Source organism: Neoarius graeffei, chromosome 2, assembly GCF_027579695.1.
Source record: "Neoarius graeffei isolate fNeoGra1 chromosome 2, fNeoGra1.pri, whole genome shotgun sequence".
Lineage (NCBI taxonomy): Eukaryota > Metazoa > Chordata > Actinopteri > Siluriformes > Ariidae > Neoarius > Neoarius graeffei.
In genome coordinates, this window is record NC_083570.1 from 12276759 (window position 1) to 12301527 (window position 24769).

General features: G+C 43.5%; 1 protein-coding gene across 1 annotated transcript in view; it reads right to left on the minus strand.

Moving 5' to 3' along the window:
* Nucleotides 1-20303, minus strand: part of gareml (GRB2 associated, regulator of MAPK1-like) — a 37338-nt gene extending 17035 nt beyond the window's left edge. The window contains exons 1-2 of the mRNA XM_060913818.1: nucleotides 20077-20303; nucleotides 6721-6861 (exon numbers count right to left, since the gene is read on the minus strand). Of these exons, the coding sequence (XP_060769801.1) occupies nucleotides 6721-6861; nucleotides 20077-20188 (253 nt within the window). The 5' untranslated portion in view covers nucleotides 20189-20303. The remainder of the gene's footprint in view (nucleotides 1-6720; nucleotides 6862-20076) is intronic.
* Between the last annotated feature and the right edge of the window lie 4466 nt (nucleotides 20304-24769).

Genomic DNA, 24769 nt, shown 5'->3' on the forward strand with positions numbered 1-24769 from the left:
GTGAATTGTGACATCACTACAAATAGTTTACTTACCAATGTTATCCTTATAAGCGAGCTGGACATTGTTTAATTGACTTTTTGGACATATAACTGTATTTTCATGTGTTTCAAAATAAATGTTTTAAATTCCGATGATTTTGTCATGTTCGATTTTTGTAATTTAAGGGTCGAAATTGACGCTCCCCCTTCATGTTTTGCATCGCGCCCGGGCGCGTTTATTAGGATAAATACGGTATGCACACTCCAGATTTCTGTTTTTTTTTTTATCTTAATTATTGTTTGTGTCACAATAAAACAACAAATTTCACCTTTAAAGTGGTCAGCATGTTGTGTAAATCAAATGGTGCTAACCCTCCAAACATCCATCTTAATTCCAGCTTGTAACGTGACAAAACAGGACAAACACCAAGGGGGATTCAAGGCGCTGTAGATAGATAGATGGATAAACCGAGAACCAGAAAGAAAGACAGACTGACAGATAGATGAGAAAATCGAGAAGCTTTATAACCTGTTGAAACACAAAACTGAGTGAGACGGAGAGGGGGAGATATCGTCATTCTTCCCGAGCGCTATAGAAACCTCTCATATTCACTCTCTCTCTCTCACACACACACAAACAGAGCTTCTCTTAAACCAGGGACCCGGGTGTATTTGTCTCCTAGCAACACTGCTTTATCCCTGCCAACACACACACACTGGGCTGTCTCTGCTGGTGGAGATTCCTGCAGTCACTCTGTTCTGCTGAACCTTTCAACAATTCGATGTTCTCCACACACACACACACACACCTCTGCAATAAACTTTAGGAAAATCCAGACAGACCGGAGAAACTTTTACGAAAGTCTCATGCACTCTAACTCCAACAAATTCGCTCGACACCACATCACAAGGCCTCGTCTACTTCCACATCTTTCGAAGAACACATTAAATTAGCTGTCCCAACAAACGCAAGTGGCTTTTCATGATTTAAAAAATTTCCGAATCATATTTTAATCAGGGCTTTGAACCGGTTCAAGGAACGAAAACGAAAACCGGGAACTTTTTCTATTTCACATGGAACAGAAACGAAACCAGAAACTTTATTATTTTTTATGCTCCGGAACAGAAACGCTTATTAAAAATAATGGTAACCGGTTAATACCGGTTTTTATTTCGTTCCTCAAAGTTTCCATGGCCTACAAATAAAAAAGTCATTCTTCTCCTGCGCAAGTTTCTATGACCCGCTGGGGTTCACTTCCTGTGTGACGTTCGCTGACTGAATGGAGAGAGCGGGAGGGTGGACTACTATCACGTCTCCACATCTTAAATAAGAGATAAATATTGCAGTCTATCGTTATTCAAAAACGTCAATTTCAAACACGATATCAATATATTTGTCCACGTTAATGAGAGGCTCGCGAACATTAAATGACGTTAACCTCTGTTAGCCTATCAATGCATAGGGCCTGACTAGCCTTTGGTAACACACTAAACGAATTCTCTTTCATTTTTGGCACTTTTTCTGTTTGTGTAGATGGGAAGACATACTGAGAATCCAAATCGCCAACATTTGAAATAATAATTGTTTTGAATTATTTCTTGTCTTATTTAATGAAGGTTGTAATAGAATTAGCCTACATTTGGCTTAAGCTGGATGAGACAGAGACATAATTTTATAGCCATTTGTTAAACAGCTGACAGGGAACGTAATTAACCGTTCCGGGAACGAAATTTTTTTGTTCTAACCGGTTCAGGAACGTCTATTTAATGGTGGAACCCAAAACCGGAAACGTTAAAATTCCGTTTCTGTTCGGAACGAACCAATAGGAAAAAAATTCTGGTTCAAAGCCCTGATTTTAATTCCAGAATGACGATGCGAAACTGTTTTTTTTGGGACCTAATTAGCACGGTTTACCTAACACACAATAATCACAGTCACGTCCTGTTCTGGTTCGACTGTCTGTTTCTGTCATTACGGATTTATCCTGTGTTCAAAGCCATGCTGCTTTTGGAGTTGGAGGTGTTTGTTTTTAGCTAGTCTGCGTTTCAATTTTTAGCCAAATGCAGCATTTAAGCTTAGCCACGCCCTGGTTTGGACATTGCTCCGCCCCTTCACCTGTAGGTCTCTCATTACCCTGTGTAACCTTGTGTAAGTGTACGCGCGCACACAGAGCGCTTCCCATTACTTTCTCCTGAATCAGGGATCCCTCCCTGAAACATTCCCGGGGTTTGCCGTCTACTTTGTCCGCTGTTCGTTCCTGTAGCGACCGCTCGCGTGGTGTGAAGTTTCAGGCAACATGATTTGCTCAATCTGCTAGACATCGCAGACACTCCAATACTTTCAAGCAAGTCTGATTTCTCTGTGTAAGGCAAACCCTTTACGACGAGTAGCAAGCACAGACATGAGAAACTGCAGAGCCTGCGCAGTTTACCCTGAATCCAGTTTATCAGCCGTTTTTTTTTTCTCCCTTTTTCCGGTTGAGAGGACGCTGTGCGCATTTTGGCTGCCGCTTCTCACCAGGGTTTATTCTTCTTTGTGTGTTTGTATAGTTTGATGTTTGTTTATTGGTTTGAAGGTTTTGTCTGACGGTTATAGCGTAGTTCCAGACCCAGTTTTGGGCATCGGTTCTCTTCAGGCCTTGTGCTCCTCGCTATGGACTGCGGTGAGCTCGTTGCTCTTTTAACATCGGGGTTGTCCAGCGCTCTGTGCGGCGGGGCTTCTGTGCTTGGTGCGGCGTTCTGAGCGATGTTGCCCGGTGGTGTCGTGGCGGCTGTGCGGGACTTACTTTCGTGCGCATTTTGGTGGGACCGTGGATGGCTACGCCTCTGGAATTACATCCTGACCCTCTTTTGGTGGACTTTTTTTTTTTTGGTAACTGTAATGCGATTGTAACTTGGGTGTGAGAAAGGCACTATATAAGTTGAACTAATTATTATTATTTATCATCATCCATCTGTATACCAGAGCAAGGATATTGCTTTTCCCAAATGGACAGTAAAAATAAAAACAATTCCTAGCAGTCTGGTAGTGTACAGTATAAAAATAGCTACACTGTTTGCACTATAGCTCCAGTTCTCTTTGCAGAACAGACATGGTATCTCTACAACCAGTCTTTCCTCGACATTTTCTCTTATTTCTCGCTTCTACGTTTCCGTGAGAAAGTGGGAATCGGGGATCTGGCGTGCTTCGGTGGAGATCTGTCCAGGTCAAAGATCACACAGCTTTGTCTGCGAGCGATCATGTCGCATACACACCATTACGCCCACCGTGTGCAGGATCAGCGATTCTGAGCGTCATGTAGCGTGTACTCGGCTTTACACCCAATATCCTGTTTACGCACTACACAAATGGTGTTGTTTATAATATTAGATCTGCAGCAGCTTTGAGGTCGACAACGATATTGTTTAGTTACTGAAGTCCACACACAAACGTACGGTCGTGTCCTCTTACCTGTTTTCCTCTCCTAAGTCTGGCTTAGCTAACTGTCCTTCTAGGATAACGTTATCTTATAGTGTTATAGCAGGTCAGCATTTTATTTAAATAGAGGGGGAAAAAAAAAGAACTCCGACTACTTCCTGTTTACTATCCCGCAAACAGCCATCTGCTCAGGAAAAAGCAGCACAAACCAAAGCAAGGAAAAAGATTCAACTGCAGGAACAGGCTGAACTTCGTGTGTGTGTGTGTGTGTGTGTAGCAGGAACAATGTTCAGGAGACCATTTGTAATCCCTTTTTTCTTCTTTTTGTCTGGCTGTCTCGCTCTGTTTCCTTCACCGTCTCGATGTCTCGGTGTCTCTATTTGAGAACCAGTCTCTATGGACAGCTTATTACTCTCTCTCTCTCTCTCTCTCTCTCACACACTGCAGAACAAGATTTTCAGAAGGCAGTGATGAGATTTATACACACACACACGGGTAAGTGTTCGTGTCCAACTGAGGGTCAGTGTGTTAGCTGGGAGCAGATGGAGAGTAACGTGAAAGTGTTTAGCTAGTTGACTACAACAGATGGACTGTGTGTGTGTGTGTGTGTATATAACTGTGTGCAGACGCAGCAAGAACCTCCAATCGTCTCCAGGGAAGAGTGGATTAGGTTACTCTCCTCTTGCCCTTCTCTTTTTCTCCCTGTTCACTCTTGCTATCATCATCATCTAACCATCTATCTATACATTAGATTCCAACATCCACAATTCAGTTCATCTCCCACAACGCTGCTGAATTCTGGATTCTGATTGGTCAGAAGGTGTTGATTCATTTTCTAGAACAGCAAGTCTGACAGTAGCACAGACTGACGTTAACGCACTAGTTCTGATACGTTATCGTTTCTATAGTAACACCCAGGTTTGTAGTGCTCGAGTCCGACTCGTGCCATAATTTTAAGGACTCGTGACTTGGACTCGTGCGTTAACTGCATTCGGACTCTGATTTTTTTTTTTTGTAACGTGCCATAATAATTCAGCATAAGATATTTATATCTACGTTAATTTTTATACTAATTTCATGCTAGAGAACACAGATTCAGCTGTTTATACGTCATGTTCAGGAACAAACTAACGTTAATGGCGCTAAAATGCCTGGAGAGAACGCCGCTAGGATTGTCCGCTTTGCTTATACGGACTTCTCGTGCAGTGGGAAAAAATGCACTGCTGTGTGTTCCATATGTAGAAGAACTATCGAGGAGTCGATGGGGATGACCTCAAACTTCAATCGTCATTTGGCAAGACCACACCCAGAGAAGGAAGTGACACGCTATGTTCATTGCGCTGTTGATAGTGGGCGGGGCTTGCTGAGCGATGAACAAGCTTTTTATCTGTAGCCTGTTAACTAAAATGGGGCAGTCGAGCAGGAACGTTAGTCCAACACAGTAGTAGAGACGGTTTCACATAAAGGCAGCAACAGACACCGTCAAATGGTGCGGTTGGAGTCTTGTTCTCGGACTCGACTCGAAATTTTCTTTAATTACTCAGACTTGAACACTGGGGACTCGAGACTGGACTCAGACTCGAGGTTTAGTGACTCGACTACAACACTGGTAATACTTCGTTCATAATAAACAGCTTCAAACAGGTGTTGAATGAAGTTTTCTCTAAGACGATGTTTGTTCAACGTTTTATGGAAGGAGTCTCCAGTGTCAATGCTTTGTAACAGGTATAACCATAATCACTGAGTAACTGCTGTGGCAAAAAAGGAATAAAACACTTCAGGACATGCTGTCAAAGGAAAATATCAGCAAAAACTAACCTTGATCACATCACCATCATTGATTAATTTCCTAGAGCCCAACCTTGAGTGTGTTCTTCTGTAGCAGATGATGAACTGGACCAATACGCTGTATTATAGGACATAAGATGTGTAAAAATCACCAATGACATCACAATGCTGGTCAAGTCATCACTGCCATCAGCTTCCTCATCACTTCTTTGATCAGCTTCAAATCTCAGACTACCAGGCTTAGACCACAACATGTACGAGCACCTTGAAAATTATTACCACCACCATCATCATCATCATCTGTGTACAGCATGGCAGACTGAAGGACACTGATGATCTCATCCCTGCCTCCCTCCCTTCCTCTCTCTCGCTGTCTCACTTCATCCCGGCGTCTCATTGACGCCGGAAACCCTTGTAGGTGATCTCATTGGTCACGTGACCTCATGGTGCCGGAGACGGGTATATTGGGTAACGGTGCTCCCAGGAGACGAACTTCAGAGTGTTTTGAATTTGGTATTTCGGAGCGGAATTTCAGTGGAATGGGAATGATGTCAGGATGAAGTCATGCCGAAGTTGACTTTGTGAATGAGATAACTGATGCCGGAAACCCCACTGATTAACACATTACACACACACTTGCTGATATACACACACAAATGGCTTCCGTAGGTTTTTGTATTAATGGCATGGTGATGATACCATCTCCTTCCTTCTTCTCTCTACTTGACTCACCACTTGACTGACCTCTTTGTGTGTGTGCGCGCACGTGTGTATTTCAGAAACAGCAACAAGGGAATATTTTGGGTTATATAACACGACCAATCAGGACCAGTGAGGCGATACACCAGAAAGATACACACACACACAATGGCCAGGTCACAAAGTGTAGCAAACATGTGTGATGTTAAGTGCTCTAATAGAACAATCGATACACTGTTAGCAAGCATCAATGCCATTTCCCACACTCTGCCTCTCTCCTCTGTGTGTCTTCTCATTCATACTATTTATAAATCGACATTCAAGATTAAAACTGGATGTCACGCAACATCGGTGGTGTCTTCCATGTTTTTAGTAAACAATGGACATGAGTCAAAATTGCAGCATTCCTCAAGGCTGAATTCTAGGACGTTTGCAGTTCTTGATTCGAGTGTTTATATCAGGCTAAGTGCATCATCATCATCATCATCATCTAAGTAGACTTGTATTTTATGTTTTTCAATTTAGAAAGTACAAGAAAGATCCTGATTAGCGTGTGATTAAAAAAAAAAAGCTTTCGCTTAAGAACGAACCGTTGTTTGCTATAACTACAGCCGCCACAATTGATCACTTGGCCAATAAAACTGGATGTCAGGGTTCTATGAAATTGCATCAAACTTCTATTTAACTGATAAATAAGCTATTAGCTTGCTACTACAAAAGGTACATTAGTGCAAAAAATGATTATGCTCTCAATTCCAGTGAAATTCCTGCTGATGGTTAGGCTCATTTCTCATAAAGCACCTTCTGGGATCACTCTCCATGTTTGTGTCTTACCCTGATAGGGCAGCGGGATGTCAATCTTGGGTCCAATGACGTAATGCCCCTCCTCAAGAGAGTGGGCGGTGACTGTAGTCCATTGCCGGCATGAGTGTAACAGGACGACGTCCTCCTCAGACAACCCTTCCACATTTTCACCTACAGAGAAACAGACATGAAGAACAACTCTGCAGAATATGCATCATTTCCACATGTCAAACCGCATCCCTGTAGTCACCGCCTTCAAACCACAACACCATTCTCATGCCACCCCACACATCTGCCCTACCACCATCCCAACCCTATTCCGGCGAGTCCCACCACCACCACCCTATTCATGTGTGATGTATTTCCATCCCCACCTTATCCCTATATACCCCAACACTCTACCCTAACATGATCTCCACCCCATCCCCATGTACTCCAACATCATCCCCCACCCATCCTCACAGTTCTCATCTCCATCCCCTACCACCACTGTCCCCATCTCATCTTCATAAATCCCAACACCATTCAGCACTCAGTCTCCATGCGCCCCAAGAATATCCCCTACCCATCCTCACCTCAAGCCATGACTCATGTGCCCTGGCATGATCTCCATCCCATCTCCATATGCCCCAACATCATCCCCCACCCATCCTCACAGTTCTCATCTCCATCCCCTACCACCACTGTCCCTATCTCATCTTCATAAATCCCAACACCATTCAGTACTCAGTCTCCATGCGCCCCAAGAATATCCCCTACCCATCCTCACCTCAAGCCACGACTCATGTGCCCTGGCATGATCTCCACCCCATCTCCATATGCCCCAAAATCCCCACTCCATCTTCAAGTAAACCCATCCAATCCCCCATTCTTATGTGCCAACACCTTCCCCATCTTAACCTTATCCCCATATACCACACCACCATCTCTATCCCATCTCCACAGTCCTCATCCCTGGCAACTACCCCATCCATGTTTCCCTTACCACCATTCCATTCCCACATGCTGGGGAAGCCATGGCCTAATGGTTAGAGAAGCAGATTTGGGACCAAAAGTTCACTGGTTCGATTCCCTGGACTAGCAGGAATGGTTGAAGTGCCCTTGAGAAAGGCACCTAACCCCCAACTGCTCCTCAGGCTGCTCTGGGTATGTTGTACGTCCCTCTGGATAAGAGCATGTACTAAATGCCTGTAATGTAATGCTGCGTTACTGTCTCCACCTGATCTCCATATACCCCTAAACCACATCCCTACCTACCTCCTCAGGCATAATACTCCGCTATTACCTCATGGCTATGTACCCGGAAACCCATACCCTATCCTCAACATATCACTTCAAACCCAACATTTCCTCTTTTGCCATAATACCATAGCATACTCACCCCATCCCCATGCGCCCCAACTCCTCCTATCCCACTCCAACCTTGCTTGGACCAACACCAATTCTAATCACATTCCTGCATGTCCCAAACCCAAATTCCAATTCATCACCACTTAGGCCCAGTACTATCTCCATTTCTATCTCCATGTTCCCCAATAAAATCATTGCCATTCTCCCCATCTGCATACCAGTGAGTCCCAACCTCATTCCTAACTCCAGCAGTCCCAGTACCATCCACAACACCATTCTCACCACATCCCATGTGCCTCAACCACCAGGCTAGTCCACGTTAAACCCTGCTTTACTACTCTGAATGCAGAGATGACAACATTGACAAATGAAAGAGAGTAGGATCTCCGAGGGTAGTGAGGTGAAGCCGAGCAAAGCGAGGCTTTCTATTAGGCCGAGGGTCCGGAGGCTGCCGAGGCCACCAGAAACCAAATTTCAGAGAGGCTCAGAGATGCAATCTAGGTCATTTTGAGCTACCTTTTGAGGAATATAAATGCAGGGATTACTGTACAGTATAAGCTCAACTATCCAAACTCTCTGGGGAAAAAGTTTGGCTAACTAAGAGGCTATTCAGATAAAAGGGGCTCAGATAACCAAGCTTGTACTGTAATACAGAGTTTCAATAGTTTCATGATCAACAACAAAAGCCAGAGTAAAAGATTTATGTACAGGTCTTTCAAGAACAACAAAAAGACCGTATTTACTTCCTGAGGGGTGGCACAGTGGTGTAATGGTTAGCACAGTCGCCTCGCAGCAAGAAGGTTCTGGGTTCAAGCCCAGTGGCCAGTAGGGGCCTTTCTGTGTGGAGCTTGCATGTTCTCCCTGTGTCTGTGTGGGTTTCCCCCACAGTCCAAAGACATGCAGGTTAGGCTAATTGGTGGCTCTACATTGACCGTAGGTGTGAATGTGAGTGTGAATGGTTGTTTGTCTCTATGTGTCAGCCCTGCGATGGTCTGGCAACTTGTCCAGGGTGTACCCCGCCTCTCACCCATAGTCAGCTGGGATAGGCTCCAGCTTGCCTGCGACCCTGTACAGGATAAGTGGTTACAGGTAATGGATGAATGGATTTATTTCCTGAACTGTGCACCAGTCTAATACTGGACTTAACCTTTTGTTGTCTTGACAGCTGATTTGTAGGAATTGTGTTTGGTGGTACACATCGCTCCTCCCTCCATGTCACACACTGAAATCGTACCTACACAGAGTACAGTAGGCATGGTGATTGTCCAGTTTCGACTGTACAATACACGGCCGTGTATTCAGCTAGAAATTGCTGTTCACATAGCCTCCTCTTTTTAGGCAGAGACACCATCATTCACAATCCATGGTCTGCCTTCACTTCACTTCGCACCTGACACGAGTTTCTGAGAGAAATCCAAAGTTTCAGTTCTCGGACATGACCGACAAAGAAAGTTTGCTTCCAGGAAGACGATTACGCATCACTACTGCACAGTTCTGTGTACTGAATTTAACACGTGCTGTGACTGGCCGAGAGCATGAACCAGGTCATCTCTCGGCCAATCACAGCGCAGCTAACATAAGGATACAGAAATTCCTGGAATTATCCAAATTGGTGTAAACATTGACACATGAAGAGTCCGAACACCAAAAATATATTGATTTGATCAATACACGGGCAAAACCGGTTGAAAAACATCATTTTCAGGTCTATGTGTACTGTGATTGTGCTTCAGATCCATAGCCCAAATCGTGTATGTTGGCATCTCTGTAAAGGGTCAAAATTTGACATCTTTTTCAATTTATTCTTTTTATTTATTTTTTTAAATATGCCATCACTATCCCATCCCTACAGCATCCCTGTGGGAAAACTGCAAAGGCCATCTCTATTCCCATTTACATTACTGGAATGTTTTGAAACTTGTCCACATTCTCAAGGATCATCATGCTAAAGTGTGTAAAATTGAAAAGTTACAAATTTCCTCATTCTTCTGTATCGCTTTAATACAGAATATGTTTCTCTGGCAATATACTAAACAAAACACACACACAGCAGAAACCACATGAACAGTCATCACTACGGAAACTAACACTGCTTGCAGGGATCATTTGGGAATATGAGCCAAAAGTGTAATCACTCTCTCTGTTGACTGTCTCTGTTGGTCATTCTCTCTCTCTCTCTCTCTCTCTCTCTCTCTCTCTCACAAGCCATATACCACTACATAAACAACACACTTCAAATTCATTTTTTTTTCAACGAGCCACACTAGGGCAATATTATTATAGGCCATAAGCCAATCACAGGAGAGAGACACAGATCAGATTAAAAATACCCTGAGAGAGAGTCATGAATGAAAGAGAGAGAGAGAGAGAGAGAGAGAGAGAGAGAGAGACAGGGGGTTGTGATGAAAGAAGAGTGTATTGATCAGCTGCTAAAAGAATCCTTCATTGATGCGAGTCTGAAGAAAAGGCTTTTACTGAGGAAATGACACGCACACACACGCACACAGTCTTAGGTTCTACTGAATATCTCAGTTGTCTATAATTACTATTGTCTGCTGATACAGTGATGTATCCCACCTACACACACACACACACACACACACAAGCTTATATACACATCAATCCTTGTGGCAACCTATAATAAGTGTGTGTGTGTGTGTGTGTGTGTGTGTGTGTGTGTGTGTGTCTGGATGATCACGAAGCACGAATGAACTTCGGAGAACTCTGGGACAGAAAGAGAGGGAGGTAGAGAGAGAGAGAGACCTAGAAGTTGGACAAGGTCAACAATTAATCCACAGGTCAAGCACAACTACAGGGTCAACATGGAGGGTGTGTGTGTGTGTGTGTGTGTGTGTGTGTGTGTGTGTGTGTGTGTGTGTGTGTGCGTGTGAGAGAGAGACAAAGAGAGAGAGAAAATGAGTGAGTGAGAATTTAAGTGTTGTACAAAGGGCTGTACACAGTCAAAAGCACATGATGACTGAATGTGTGAGGGAGGGAGGGAGAAAGTGAGTGAGTGAGTGAGTGAGTGAGTAATAAAGTGAGTGAATGAGTGAGTGAGAATGTGAGAGAATGAATGAGAGAGAAAGTGAGAGTGAATGTGAGAGTAATAAAGTGAGTGAAAGAGAGTGAATGAGAGAGAGTGATTGAGAGACGGAATGAGTGAGTGATGGAGAGTGTGAATGAGAGGGAATGAGTGAGAATGTGAATGAGTGAGTGAATGAGTGAGTGAATGAGTGAGTGAGTGAGTGAGATGAGAAAGTGGTTGAGTGAGTGAATGAGAGCGTGAATGAGTGAATGTGAATGAGTGAGAAGGTGAGATAGTGGTTGAGTGAGTGAATGAATGAGAAAGCGAATGAGTGAATGAATGAGTGATTAAGAGTGAATGAGTGAGAAGGTGAGATAGTGGTTGAGAGAGTGAATGAGTGAGAAGGAGTGAGAATGTGAGATAGTGGTTGAGTGAGTGAGAGAGCGAATGAGTGAATGTGAATGAGTGAGAAGGTGAGATAGTGGTTGAGTGAGAGAGTGAATGAGTGAGTGATTAAGAGTGAATGAGTGAGAACATGGAGCGAGAATGTGAGATAGTGGTTGAGTGAGTGAAAGAGAGCGAATGAGTGAATGTGAATGAGTGAGAACGTGAGATAGTGGTTCAGTGAGTGAATGAGAGCATGAATGAGTGAATGTGAATGAGTGAGAAGGTGAGATAGTGGTTCAGTGAGTGAATGAGTGAGAACATGAAGGATTGAGAATGTGAGATAGTGGTTGAGTTAGTGAATGAGAGAGCGAATGAGTGAATATGAATGAGTGAGGTGAGATAGTGGTTGAGTGAGTGAATGAGAGAGAGTGAATGAGTGAATGAATGAGTGATTAAGGGTGAATGAGTGAGAAGGTGAGATAGTGGTTGAGTGAGTGAATGAGAGAGCGAATGAGTGAATGTGAATGAGTGAGAACATGAGATAGTGGTTGAGTGAGTGAATGAGTGAGAAAGTGAATGAATGAGTGAGAACGTGAGATAGTGGTTGAGTGAGTGAATGAGAGCGTGAATGAGTGAATGTGAATGAGTGAGAAGGTGAGATAGTGGTTGAGTGAGTGAATGAGTGAGAGAGTGAATGAATGAGTGAGAACGTGAGATAGTGGTTGAGTGAGTGAATGAGAGCGTGAATGAGTGAATGTGAATGAGTGAGAAGGTGAGATAGTGGTTGAGTGAGTGAATGAGTGAGAACATGGAGGATTGAGAATGTGAGATAGTGGTTGAGTTAGTGAATGAGAGAGCGAATGAGTGAATATGAATGAGTGAGAAGGTGAGATAGTGGTTGAGTGAGTGAATGAGAGAGAGTGAATGAATGAGTGATTAAGGGTGAATGAGTGAGAAGGTGAGATAGTGGTTGAGTGAGTGAATGAGAGAGCAAATGAGTGAATGTGAATGAGTGAGAACATGAGATAGTGGTTGAGTGAGTGAATGAGTGAGAGAGTGAATGAGTGAGAATGTGAGATAGTGGTTGAGTGAGTGAATGAGAGAGTGAATGTGAATGAGTGAGAAGGTGAGATAGTGGTTGAGTGAGTGAATGAGTGAGAGAGTGAATGAGTGAGTGATTAAGAGTGAATGAGTGAGAACATGAAGGATTGAGAATGTGAGATAGTGGTTGAGTGAGTGAATGAGAGACCGAATGAGTGAATGTGAATGAGTGAGAACATGAGATAGTGGTTGAGTGAGTGAATGAGTGAGAGAGTGAATGAGAACGTGAGATAGTGGTTGAGTGAGTGAATGAGAGTGTGAATGTGAATGAGTGAGAAGGTGAGATAGTGGTTGAGTGAGTGAATGAGTGAGAGAGTGAATGAGTGAGTGATTAAGAGTGAATGAGTGAGAACATGAAGGATTGAGAATGTGAGATAGTGGTTGAGTGAGTGAATGAGAGAGCGAATGAGTGAATGTGAATGAGTGAGAACGTGAGATAGTGGTTGAGTGAGTGAATGAGAGCGCAAATGAGTGAATGTGAATGAGTGAGAAGGAGAACATGAAGGATTGAGAATGTGAGATAGTGGTTGAGTGAGTGAATGAGAGAGCGAATGAGTGAATGTGAATGAGAGAACATGAGATAGTGGTTGAGTGAGTGAAAGAGAGCAAATGAGTGAGAAGGTGAGATAGTGGCTGAGTGAGTGAATGAGTGAGAACATGAAGGATTGAGAATGTGAGATAGTGGTTGAGTGAGTGAATGAGAGGGCGAATGAGTGAATGTGAATGAGAGAACATGAGCTAGTGGTTGAGTGAGTGAATGAGAGAGCAAATGAGTGAATGAATGAGTGATTGAGTGAATGAGTGAGAAGGTGAGGGAATGTGAATGAGTGAGAATGTGAGATAGTGGTTGAGTGAGTGAATGAGAGAGCGAATGAGTGAATGTGAATGAGTGAGAAGGTGAGATAGTGGTTGAGTGAGTGAATGAGTGAGAGAGTGAATGAGTGAGTGATTAAGAGTGAATGAGTGAGAACATGAAGGAGTGAGAATGTGAGATAGTGGTTGAGTGAGTGAATGAGAGAGCGGAATGAGTGAATGTGAATGAGTGAGAACATGAGATAGTGGTTGAGTGAGTGAATGAGTGAGAGAGTGAATGAGAACGTGAGATAGTGGTTGAGTGAGTGAATGAGAGTGTGAATGTGAATGAGTGAGAAGGTGAGATAGTGGTTGAGTGAGTGAATGAGTGAGAGAGTGAATGAGTGAGTGATTAAGAGTGAATGAGTGAGAACATGAAGGATTGAGAATGTGAGATAGTGGTTGAGTGAGTGAATGAGAGAGCGAATGAGTGAATGTGAATGAGTGAGAACGTGAGATAGTGGTTGAGTGAGTGAATGAGAGCGCAAATGAGTGAATGTGAATGAGTGAGAAGGAGAACATGAAGGATTGAGAATGTGAGATAGTGGTTGAGTGAGTGAATGAGAGAGCGAATGAGTGAATGTGAATGAGAGAACATGAGATAGTGGTTGAGTGAGTGAAAGAGAGCAAATGAGTGAGAAGGTGAGATAGTGGCTGAGTGAGTGAATGAGTGAGAACATGAAGGATTGAGAATGTGAGATAGTGGTTGAGTGAGTGAATGAGAGGGCGAATGAGTGAATGTGAATGAGAGAACATGAGCTAGTGGTTGAGTGAGTGAATGAGAGAGCAAATGAGTGAATGAATGAGTGATTGAGTGAATGAGTGAGAAGGTGAGGGAATGTGAATGAGTGAGAATGTGAGATAGTGGTTGAGTGAGTGAATGAGAGAGCGAATGAGTGAATGTGAATGAGTGAGAAGGTGAGATAGTGGTTGAGTGAGTGAATGAGTGAGAGAGTGAATGAGTGAGTGATTAAGAGTGAATGAGTGAGAACATGAAGGAGTGAGAATGTGAGATAGTGGTTGAGTGAGTGAATGAGAGAGCGGAATGAGTGAATGTGAATGAGTAAGAATGTGAGATAGTGGTTGAGTGAGTGAATGAGTGAGAGTGAGTGAATGAGTGATTGTGTAAAAATATCACTCAGTAGTAACATGACTGTTGCATTCTGTTAGGCTTTTTTTTTTTAAACATATTTTCAATAAAGTTTCAAACTCTGAGGAGTGAAATATTTCTGGAACTTTCCTGAATGAGAACTGTGTGACCCCACAACAGAAACCAGGATCATTATCGAAAATAACAGCTGTGGCGTAAACCGAGCCGCAGCCGTGGCATTTCATACCAGTATAATGTTACCAATAATTACAGCACAGCAGCAACTACGTAAAACACTCACTCATTCACTAAAGCTCCGTTTAACCAATCAGCGACATTTAGTGCAACAAGCTCCGCCCCTAATAGTTCAGAGAGCACAAAAACTCCGAAGCAGAAACTGAAGATCTCTTGGTGCTCTGGTCGAAACGCTGTCTTTTGCTCCTCAGACAGTTCCTCTTTACCGTATTTAGAAACAAAATATCCGAAATTTTGTTTTTGCTGTAAAAGTATGAGCTAAATAAACAACGGAAAGTAAACGTCAACGTGCGTTTAGGTTCGCGTCATGTGTTGCTTGTTCGTGCTCAGTAACACCAACAGCGCGCTTATTAATAGCTCATCAAATTCATAATTGTGTTTCTGGATAATTCATTATTTATACTGGGCTGATTAGCGAGTTGTTTTTATATTATAGCTGTATATAACGTATAAGAGACTGTTGGGGGTGTGGCTTAAAGTTTGAAGGTGGATTTGTGAGGATATGGTTCTAGTTGCTACATATTACTGCAGAGATTCAGGAGGTTATTTGGAAATGAGAGAGTCTTGTGATCAAAGTAGCTACAATACAAGCTACGAAGAAAAAGTCGAAGGAAAAACTGCTTCGTTATAACAAAGACTTTTATGTGTAAACATCTCTCCGTGAGAAGCAGATAGCATTAGTTAGCTATAAAACAACTATCATTAAAAATAAACACAACTCACGCCACGACTATTGGTTGCCAGGGTTACATTTTCTACACCGAATTGAGTTAGCTTTGAAAAAAAACAAAAAAAACGCTACGAGTAGAAAAGCAGCCAAGATCATGTTTTTAATCAAACAAATATTAATAAAAAATTGACGTAGTGTTCGCTAACAAAGGGGAAGGGAAAGTCCAGACAGCGTGTGTATGAGATACAGAACCATATTTGTTGCAGGATATATTCTGTAGCGAATGAGGAAGTGGAGGATGATCAAGTGTCTGTACCAAGTGATGATTTAAAAGAAGCATATTGCACATATTTCTAATTTCCACACCGTAGTGAACTTGTTTCTCTCTGGGGGAAAAAAAAATCCATCTGACCAAATTTTTTTGTTCAGTAGTTGGGGGATGATTAACAAAATATGGCAACCCTGGCATTGGTTCAGGATTGGGAAATAGCTAGAAAATATCTTTAAAAAAAAAACGCTTGGTACTAGGAAAGTTATACTATTTTGAATTATATAGCTCTGGGACTGTGACGCTACTAAAAAAAAATTAAAAATACACTCATCCGTCAGCACGATGCATTAAATCATGCAGATACAAATCAAGAGCTTCGGATAACGTTCACAAACGTTCAAACATCGGAATGGAAGAAAATTGTGAATTCATAGTGAAGTGTGACTTTTCACTGTGGCACGGGTGTTGGTTTGAGGCAGATTTGAGTATTTCCGAAACTGCTGATCTCCTGGGGTTTTCGCACGACAACAGTCCACACAGAATGGTGCGAAAAACAAAAAACAGTTTTGAGTGGGAGAGTGACAGTTCTGTGTGTGGAAACAAACACCTTGTTGATAAGAGAGGTCAGAGGAAAATGGAAAGATTTGAGGTGGTTCGAGCTTTTTTTTTTGGGCCAGGAAGGATATAGTAACTCATATAATCACTCTGTGCAGCCGTGGTGAGCAGAAAAGCATCTCCGCATGCAACAGCAGAACAGATCATATTGGGTTCCACTTATGCAGCCAAGAACAGGGTTTTAGAATCAACAACAAGTTCCTGTTAAAGTGCCCGGTGAGTGTATAGTTAAGCTCGTAACATCGCATACTTGTACGTAGTCACTCTGCAGAACTGAAAAGTTTTTTTATATAACAAGTAGCTGATTTTTAAGTCTTCAAGAATCATAATATGATGCTAAACGGGTCTCTATCCATCCTCTATCCATCCTCGTAACGTTCGAGGCAAAACACACACGTGGCTGATTTGTCGCATTCGTAAACCTGATGATCTGATTTTCCCGTAAATCTCTCCATTCGGTCGTTTCTCCTTTTGACTGGTGTTGCCTAAAACTTGGACCTTGTCGTCGCGCTCATCCTCGTTAGTATGCAGCGCACTCGGACACGGATCAGCACATTTCCATATGAAAGGCTGTGCATCACTTTTGGGACACAACAGCCACTTTGTCACCTTCGCCAAGAGCCAGATCAACTATTTACACCATCGGCTTCGCTCGGAAACTCGTTACACCTCATCTTTAAAGTACATGCTCGGCTTCTCTGCACGTTATAAGCAGGGAAGGTCATTTCATCACTCGTAAAAGGACCTTCTTATGCTGCTGTTAGCATAAAACAAAAATCATTCTTAAAACGCTGGAGGTTCTGAAGCTTTAAATGCTACACTCGCAGAAATAAAGGGAAAGAAATGTGCCTTTAATTGGCTTCACTCACAGACCGGCCACTTTAATAGGACCGTGTTGTTGATTCTAAGATCCCTGTTCTTGGCTGCCCAGTGTGTTCTGCTGCTGCATGCCGAGATGCTTTTCTGCTCACCACGGTTGCAAAGCGTGATTACAGGAGTTACTAGATCCTTCCAATCTGTCCACTTTCCTCTGACCTCTCTTATCATCAAGAAGGCGTTTCCCGTCTCCACCCACAGAACTGTCGCTCGCTCACCTCACCTAACTGTTTTTTGTTTTTCGCACCATTCTGTGTAAAGACTTGTGTGTGAAAACTCCAGCAGATCAAATCAGCAGTTTCTGAAATACTCAATCAAACCAGTCCATCTGGCTCAAGCCACAGTGAAAGAAAGTCACACTTCACAGTGAGATCACAATTTTTCCCGTTCTGACGTCTGAACATTGTGAACACGAACCGAAGCTCTTGATTTGTATCTGCGTGATCAAGGGATCGGCTGATGGATGGATGGATGTTCCTAATAAAGTGGCCAGTGAGTGTATGTACCTTAAATATAAGTTTTTAAAAGTTTTCAGGTAAAAGACGCACACGAATAGTACAAAACATGATGGTGACTCAGCAAGAGGGAAAAAAAAAAGCACTTCGATTCCTTGATTACATCACTGTTAAGGCTTCTAAATATGGATGAAATGGTCATCGGATCAACATGGTTTGATTTTCTTGAGAGTGTGTGTGTGTGTGGGGGGGGGGTCATGAGTGATATGCTTGTTCAAATAGCAACAACTGAATTATAGTGATAGTGATCTGATTATTTTTGCAGTTAGGAGTTACAGTCCTATTACCTCTATATCAAAAAAAATTTATATATTTTTTTTTCGCAGTCCGGTTTCCATCAAATCGTGCGCTCTGATTGGCTCGCCAGCGGTCCTGAATCCTACAATACGGACCCCGGTTACGGACCTTTGGCGACTCGCTCGTTCACAACAACAAACATAGCAGCAATTTTTTTGTCAACATTTATTTTCGCATTTCTCAGTATAATAGCATTAATTTTACAGCATGGATAGCAATAACGACAGTGTTCACAGCGAAAGTGAGTTTTACTACCCGATGAAGACGAAATAAAATAAAACATTTCAGGAGAAAGCCGAGTAGCAGGTTCGTTCTAAATATGGTTTCCCTTTCGGAATTCTGTTCGAATTTGGTAAAGAAAAAAATAAATATATTATTTACCAGCTTAACGTCGGCCCATATTGTGAAATACCGTGACCTCGGCCAGTATTTTCAAGACCTCGGTCACGGTATTTCACGATACGGACCTCCCGGCCATATAAATCAATATACACTTTCGATAAAATAACCGAGCCGAACTGAGAGTGTCTCGCAAAAGGTTTTAGATTTCTAGTTTTGCCTTTTCTCGACGGTTCAGTTTCCAGACAGTAATAAGCCGATAATAAGATGTCCCCGATTTGCATGTTTTAAGTGCCGGAATGTTATGACCACACAGTATTGGTGTCAATGCTAAACTTGAGTCCTGTGTTTCTTAAAATCTTTCTCGGATTAAGCCAGTATCTCACTGGGCTGCGACAGCTTGCGAACGTCATTCGCGAGAGAGTTTCAAAAGTGTCTTGAAACATTCGCGGGGCTTCTCAATTTTCTCGCAAAGCGTCGCTCCTTCGTCGCTGAAATTTTGAACATGTTCAAAAAATTCGTGCAACAAAATTTCTCTCAAAATAGCCGCAAATGTGTCGCAAAGCCGTCGCGAACCCTTCTCAAGTCAGTTTCCGTGAGACAGGAAGTGCGAGTTCAGCCAGTATCTCACTGCACTGCGACAGCCTGTGACTAGTTAGACACAAGAATTGCGATAAAATATGCGAATATCAATTCAGTGTGGTTCCAAGTGAAAATTGTCGCTAATTCGGATATTTTATCGCAATTGTCGTGTTTCCAACTAGTCGCGGGCTGTCGCAGCCCAGTGAGATACTGGCTTTAGGATTAAACTCCGAACTGTAACCTTTGAAAGAGTCATGGCCGTAGCCAGCTATGAGGCCACCGAGGTCCGGACCTGAGCTGAAAATACATTTGTACGCTAAATATTCAACTGGATAAAAAAATAAAGAATAACATTAAAACGTCTCCGTAAAAAGTGCATTGTTAATGATGTTAAATGTTGATTCTGTCTTCCGTGTCTGTTTGGTGCGCGCGGCTCCGAGACCAAGAACACAAAAACCGAACGAGGGCGGAGGAACGCAGTGCAGCAGACACTTTTTTTTTTCATGGCGCACTTTCATCAAGCTGTTCAATTTACATTTTCGAAGCAGCGCAGCTGTAGCCTGCCTTGTTTGTGATTTTAAAAATAAATCATTCGATAAGCCAAAGCAATAGAGTGGAAAGTTTCAACTTGTGATATTAGAGAGGGCAAGAGGATCATGCTAGGATTGGGTCCTCTGCGTCTGTATCTTGCGTGCGTGGGAGAGCAAGAACAGAAGAAAAAAAAAACAAGACAGGGCAGGCTATGAGAGTGTGCGAGTCTCATTGAAACATGTCGAAAATTTTTCGCCATCGCGGACCTCGGTGACACACTGGCTACGAGAGTGTGTTACAAAAAAAAAAAAAAAAACACTTCAGAACAATAAGTTTCCCAAACAGCTACTTTCATGCGCATGGTTCATCAAAAAGTTTTTCGCTGGCATGAATGAGATGATACCGTTATCGGGATTGTCATGAAACATTTTATTGCAGAAATATCGCGATGCTCCACGGTATCGCTGAAGGAGGGAGAAAGAAAACCTCATGAGTATTTCAGCATAAGAAACTGAAACTATTCAGTAAGTACCAGGTGACATCCGGTTACAGTATTTCAGCACATCTTAACTGCATCCTCTAAGAAAACCGGTTCAGAAGTTATGAAGCCTTATGAGCAGGTTTGCCTACCGGCGCTGAGCTTCACCAGTGTGGGCAGGCGGAATTTGCCCACCACGGCGTCCAGGGGCAGCGACACTGCGCTCCACGAGAGATCCGAGATGCTCGCGGACAGTTTCTCCATCTCTCCGGCATCATCACCGGGGAAGCGGCGGCACAGGCGCGCGCGCGTGTGCGCGGGGACGAGGTTCCGGTGGCGGGGGCGCGCGACTCCAGCTCCTGCAGAAGCGCCGCCGTTGGTCAGTTCTCCCCACGCGCACACAGGACAAGTGTGGAGAGACAGAGAGAGAGAGAGAGAGAGAGAGACAGCCCCCCCCCCTGTAGCTCCGCCCACTCATTCATTCACTCCTCCCACCCTCGTGCGCGCACACAGTCTCCTTTTGCGCGTCCTTGCTCTTGCGCGCGCACACATTATTGATCTCCAGATGTGAGTCACTGGGGTGTTTTATTGATACATATAAATAATAATAATTCATTCCCACACCTGTTCTCCACAGTCATCAAACTTTTAAAAGAAAAAATTATAAAATTAAACGAACTTTTCATAACTTACGCAAAATGTAATCAAATTTTTTTTTTTAATTATTCTGATTTCTGTTCGGGCGGCACGGTGGTGTAGTGGTTAGCGCTGTCGCCTCACAGCAAGAAGGTCCTGGGTTCGAGCCCCGGGGCCGGCGAGGGCCTTTCTGTGTGGAGTTTGCATGTTCTCCCCGTGTCCACGTGGGTTTCCTCCGGGTGCTCCGGTTTCCCCCACAGTCCAAAGACATGCAGGTTAGGTTAACTGGTGACTCTAAATTGACCGTAGGTGTGAATGTGAGTGTGAATGGTTGTCTGTGTCTATGTGTCAGCCCTGTGATGACCTGGCGACTTGTCCAGGGTGTACCCCGCCTTTCGCCCGTAGTCAGCTGGGATAGGCTCCAGCTTGCCTGCGACCCTGTAGAAGGATAAAGCGGCTAGAGATAATGAGATGAGATGAGATGATTTCTGTTCCTGGCTAGACTGTTTGCTCACGTCTCTGATATACCTTCACAAACTTTATGGGGAAATAAAATCCTTACCCCCCACAGAAAAATACACTTCTGGATTTTTCTGTGAATTCTCGTACCTGGGGTCAACGACAGTGAGGTGAGAGAGAGAGAGCGCAGGCAGGGTGGAGAAGGATTTCAGGAGTCATGTGTAAGGTACACCCTTAACGAAGAGACAGGAGGCAAAGTTGAGGATGTTAAGGCACATCAGAGGGACAGCACATGTGGAGAGCTTGAGATGTTGAGGACGGAGTTGCCAGGCAAACGAAAACGAGGAAGGCCAAAGAGGAGGTGCATGGATGTGGTGAGAGAGGACATGAAAGTGGCAGGTGTGGTAGAGAAGGATGCGGAAGACAGGGAGCAATGGAGACGAAAGATCCGCTGTGGCGACCCCTAATCAGGAGCAGCCAAAAGAAGAAGAAGAAAAAATTACACTTCTGTATCCATCCATCAGTTATCGGTAGCCGCTTATCCTGTCCTACAGGGTCACGGGTGAGCTGGAGCCTGTCCCGGCTGACTACGGGCGAAAGGCGGGGTACACCCTGGACAAGTCGCCAGGTCATCACAGGGCTGACACATAGACACAGACAACCATTCACACTCACATTCACACCTACGGTCAATTTAGAGTCACCAGTTAACCTAACCTGCATGTCTTTGGACTGTGGGGGAAACCGGAGCACCCGGAGGAAACCCACGCGGACACGGGGAGAACATGCAAACTCCGCACAGAAAGGCCCTCGCCGGCCACGGGGCTCGAACCCAGACCTTCTTGCTGTGAGGCAACAGCATTAACCACTACACCACCATGCCGCCCTCTGTATTTTTGTTCAAAATATTTTCTCAGATAGTGTGGGACGGTGGTGTAGTGGTTAGCGCTGTCGCCTCACAGCAAGAAGGTCTGGGTTCAAGCCCCGTGGCCGGCGAGGGCCTTTTTTTTTTTCCCCGTTTCCGGTTCAGAGTACGTCATGCGCGTTCTGGCTGCCGCTTCTCTCCAGAGCTTTTTTATTTTATTTCTTTTTCTGTGTTTGTGCAGTTTGATGTTTGTTTGAGTGTTTTGTCCGCCAGTGGTGGTGTAGCTCCGGACCCAGTTTTGGGCGTTGGTTCCCTCCAGGCCTTGGTTCGCCATGGGTGATGCCTGTGCTCCCAGCTGTGGACTGCAGTGAGCTCGCTGCTCATTTTACATCGTGGTTGTCCAGCGCTCTGTGCTTTAACGCTTGGCATGATGTTCCAAGTGATGTTGCTTGGTGGTGTCGTGGAGGCTGTGCAGGTGGTTTGGGACACACCAGCGCTCTGCGTGGCGGAGCTTCTGTGCTCGCTTTGTGGATCCATGGCGTGGTGTTCGAGCGATGTTGCTGGCGGTGGTGCTGGAGATGTAGGACTTGTTTTCATGCACCTTTTGGTGGGAGTGTGGCTGCCACACCACGAGAATTACATCCTGACCCCTACTTGGTGGACTTTTTTATTTTTTTAATTAATTTATTTATTTTTGTATTATTTTTATTTATTTAGTTTTTCTTTTCTTGTCGCTAATTGTAAAGCATCCTTGGGTTTTTTGAAAGCCGCTATATAAATTTAACTTATTATTATTATTATTATTCTGTGCGGAGTTTGCATGTTCTCCCCGTGTGTTTCCTCCGGGTGCTCCGGTTTCCCCCACAGTCCAAAGACATGCAGGTTAGGTTAACTGGTGACTCTAAATTGACCGTAGGTGTGAATGTGAGTGCGAATGGTTGTCTGTGTCTATGTGTCAGCCCTGTGATGACCTGGCGACTTGTCCATTATCTCTAGCCGCTTTATCCTTCTACAGGGTCGCAGGCAAGCTGGAGCCTATCCCAGCTGACTACGGGCGAAAGGCGGGGTACACCCTGGACAAGTCGCCAGGTCATCACAGGGCTGACACATAGACACAGACAACCATTCACACTCACATTCACACCTACGGTCAATTTAGAGTCACCAGTTAACCTAACCTGCATGTCTTTGGACTGTGGGGGAAACCGGAGCACCCGGAGGAAACCCACGCGGACACGGGGAGAAATATGCAAACTCCGCACAGAAAGGCCCTCGCCAGCCACGGGGCTCGAACCCGGACCTTCTTGCTGTGAGGCGACAGCGCTAACCACTACACCACTGTGCCTCCTGAAGGCAAATTTATCATCATCAAAATTCTATTCATTTCATTTTATTCAATATCGCAATGCATTTTTATCACTATTTTGTAGCTGCTATAGCAAGTTATGGGTATTTGAAATATGCTCTGTAATATATCAGTCCATATGTCAAAGCAATGGCCGTAAACGAGATTCGCCGAGACCTCTATGAGACATTATCGGACGAAGTAAAACGTACAGTGGAAATCAAAATCACCAACATCTGCAACCGTTGCCAAAAGACGCACGTGCCCTCTTTTGAATGCTGATGTAATCAAGCTGGAAGTATTCTGTGTCTGAAATCGCTCCCTATTCACTATATAGGGCACTGTATAGTGTGGACGCCATTTTGTAGCGTTGTCCGAAACCTTAGTGAGGATTATGTGGGAAATGCGCTCAGTATAATATGTATTTATTATTTTGAAAACCCACCAGCCGCCTGACCTGGCACGTTTTAATTGTGCGACAGTAATGACGTAAACACCAGCGCGACAGACTCATCCTTATCCTGTCATCTTTCCAACTCTTCTCTACTCCACGTTGGTTCAAAGTCGTATGGAATAATCTCCATCACTGACGAAGCTGGCAAATCGTGAAATTAATCTAAATTGGAATGATATGGCTGTGTAAACAGTTTTCAAAATGGCGGCGCTGACACTTAACGTTTGAAGTCTCGCACAAGTCTTGTGAAGATTGCACGGATAAGTGACGCCTGCCGTGGACCAAACGAACTCCATTCAGCATGGCTAAAAACCGAGAAGACTGATAAGTGTAATATAATATGCCAATACGGGTCACGATATAAGGTTAATAAAACTGAAAACGTCATTGAATAACACGTAAATTAAGAAATAAAGCAAGTTTAAAAATGACTTCAGTTCCCCTTTAAGCAAGGCTCCTCACCCCCAACTGTTCCAGATGTGTTGTACATCGCTCTGCATAAGAGCGTCTGCTAAACACCTATAATGTATTTATTTGGTAGTGTTCCGGTAAGTTGAACTTATTCCTTGAGCCTAATAAAACTCTCAATGACTCACTTTTAGTAGGCTAAAGGGGAAAAAAAAAAAAATATATATATATATATATATATATATATATATATATATATATATATATATATATATATATATATATACACACACACATATATACATACACAGTGCCTTGAAAAAGTATTCATACCCCTTGAACTTTTTCACATTTTTCCACCTTACAACCACGAACTTAAAAGTTTTTTATTGAGATTTTATGTGATAGACCAACACAGAGTAGCACATAATTGTGAAGTGAAACGAAAATGATAAATGGCCTTCAAAATTTTAAACAAATAAAAATCTGAAAAATGTGGTGTGCATTAGTATTCAGCCCCCCTGCGTCAATACTTTGTAGAGCCACCTTTTGCTGCAATTACAGCTGCAAGTCTTTTGTGGTATGTCTCTACCAGCTTTGCACATCTAGACACTGAAATTTTTGCCCATTCTTCTTTGCAAAATAGCTCAAGCTCAGCCAGATTGGATGGAGAGCGTC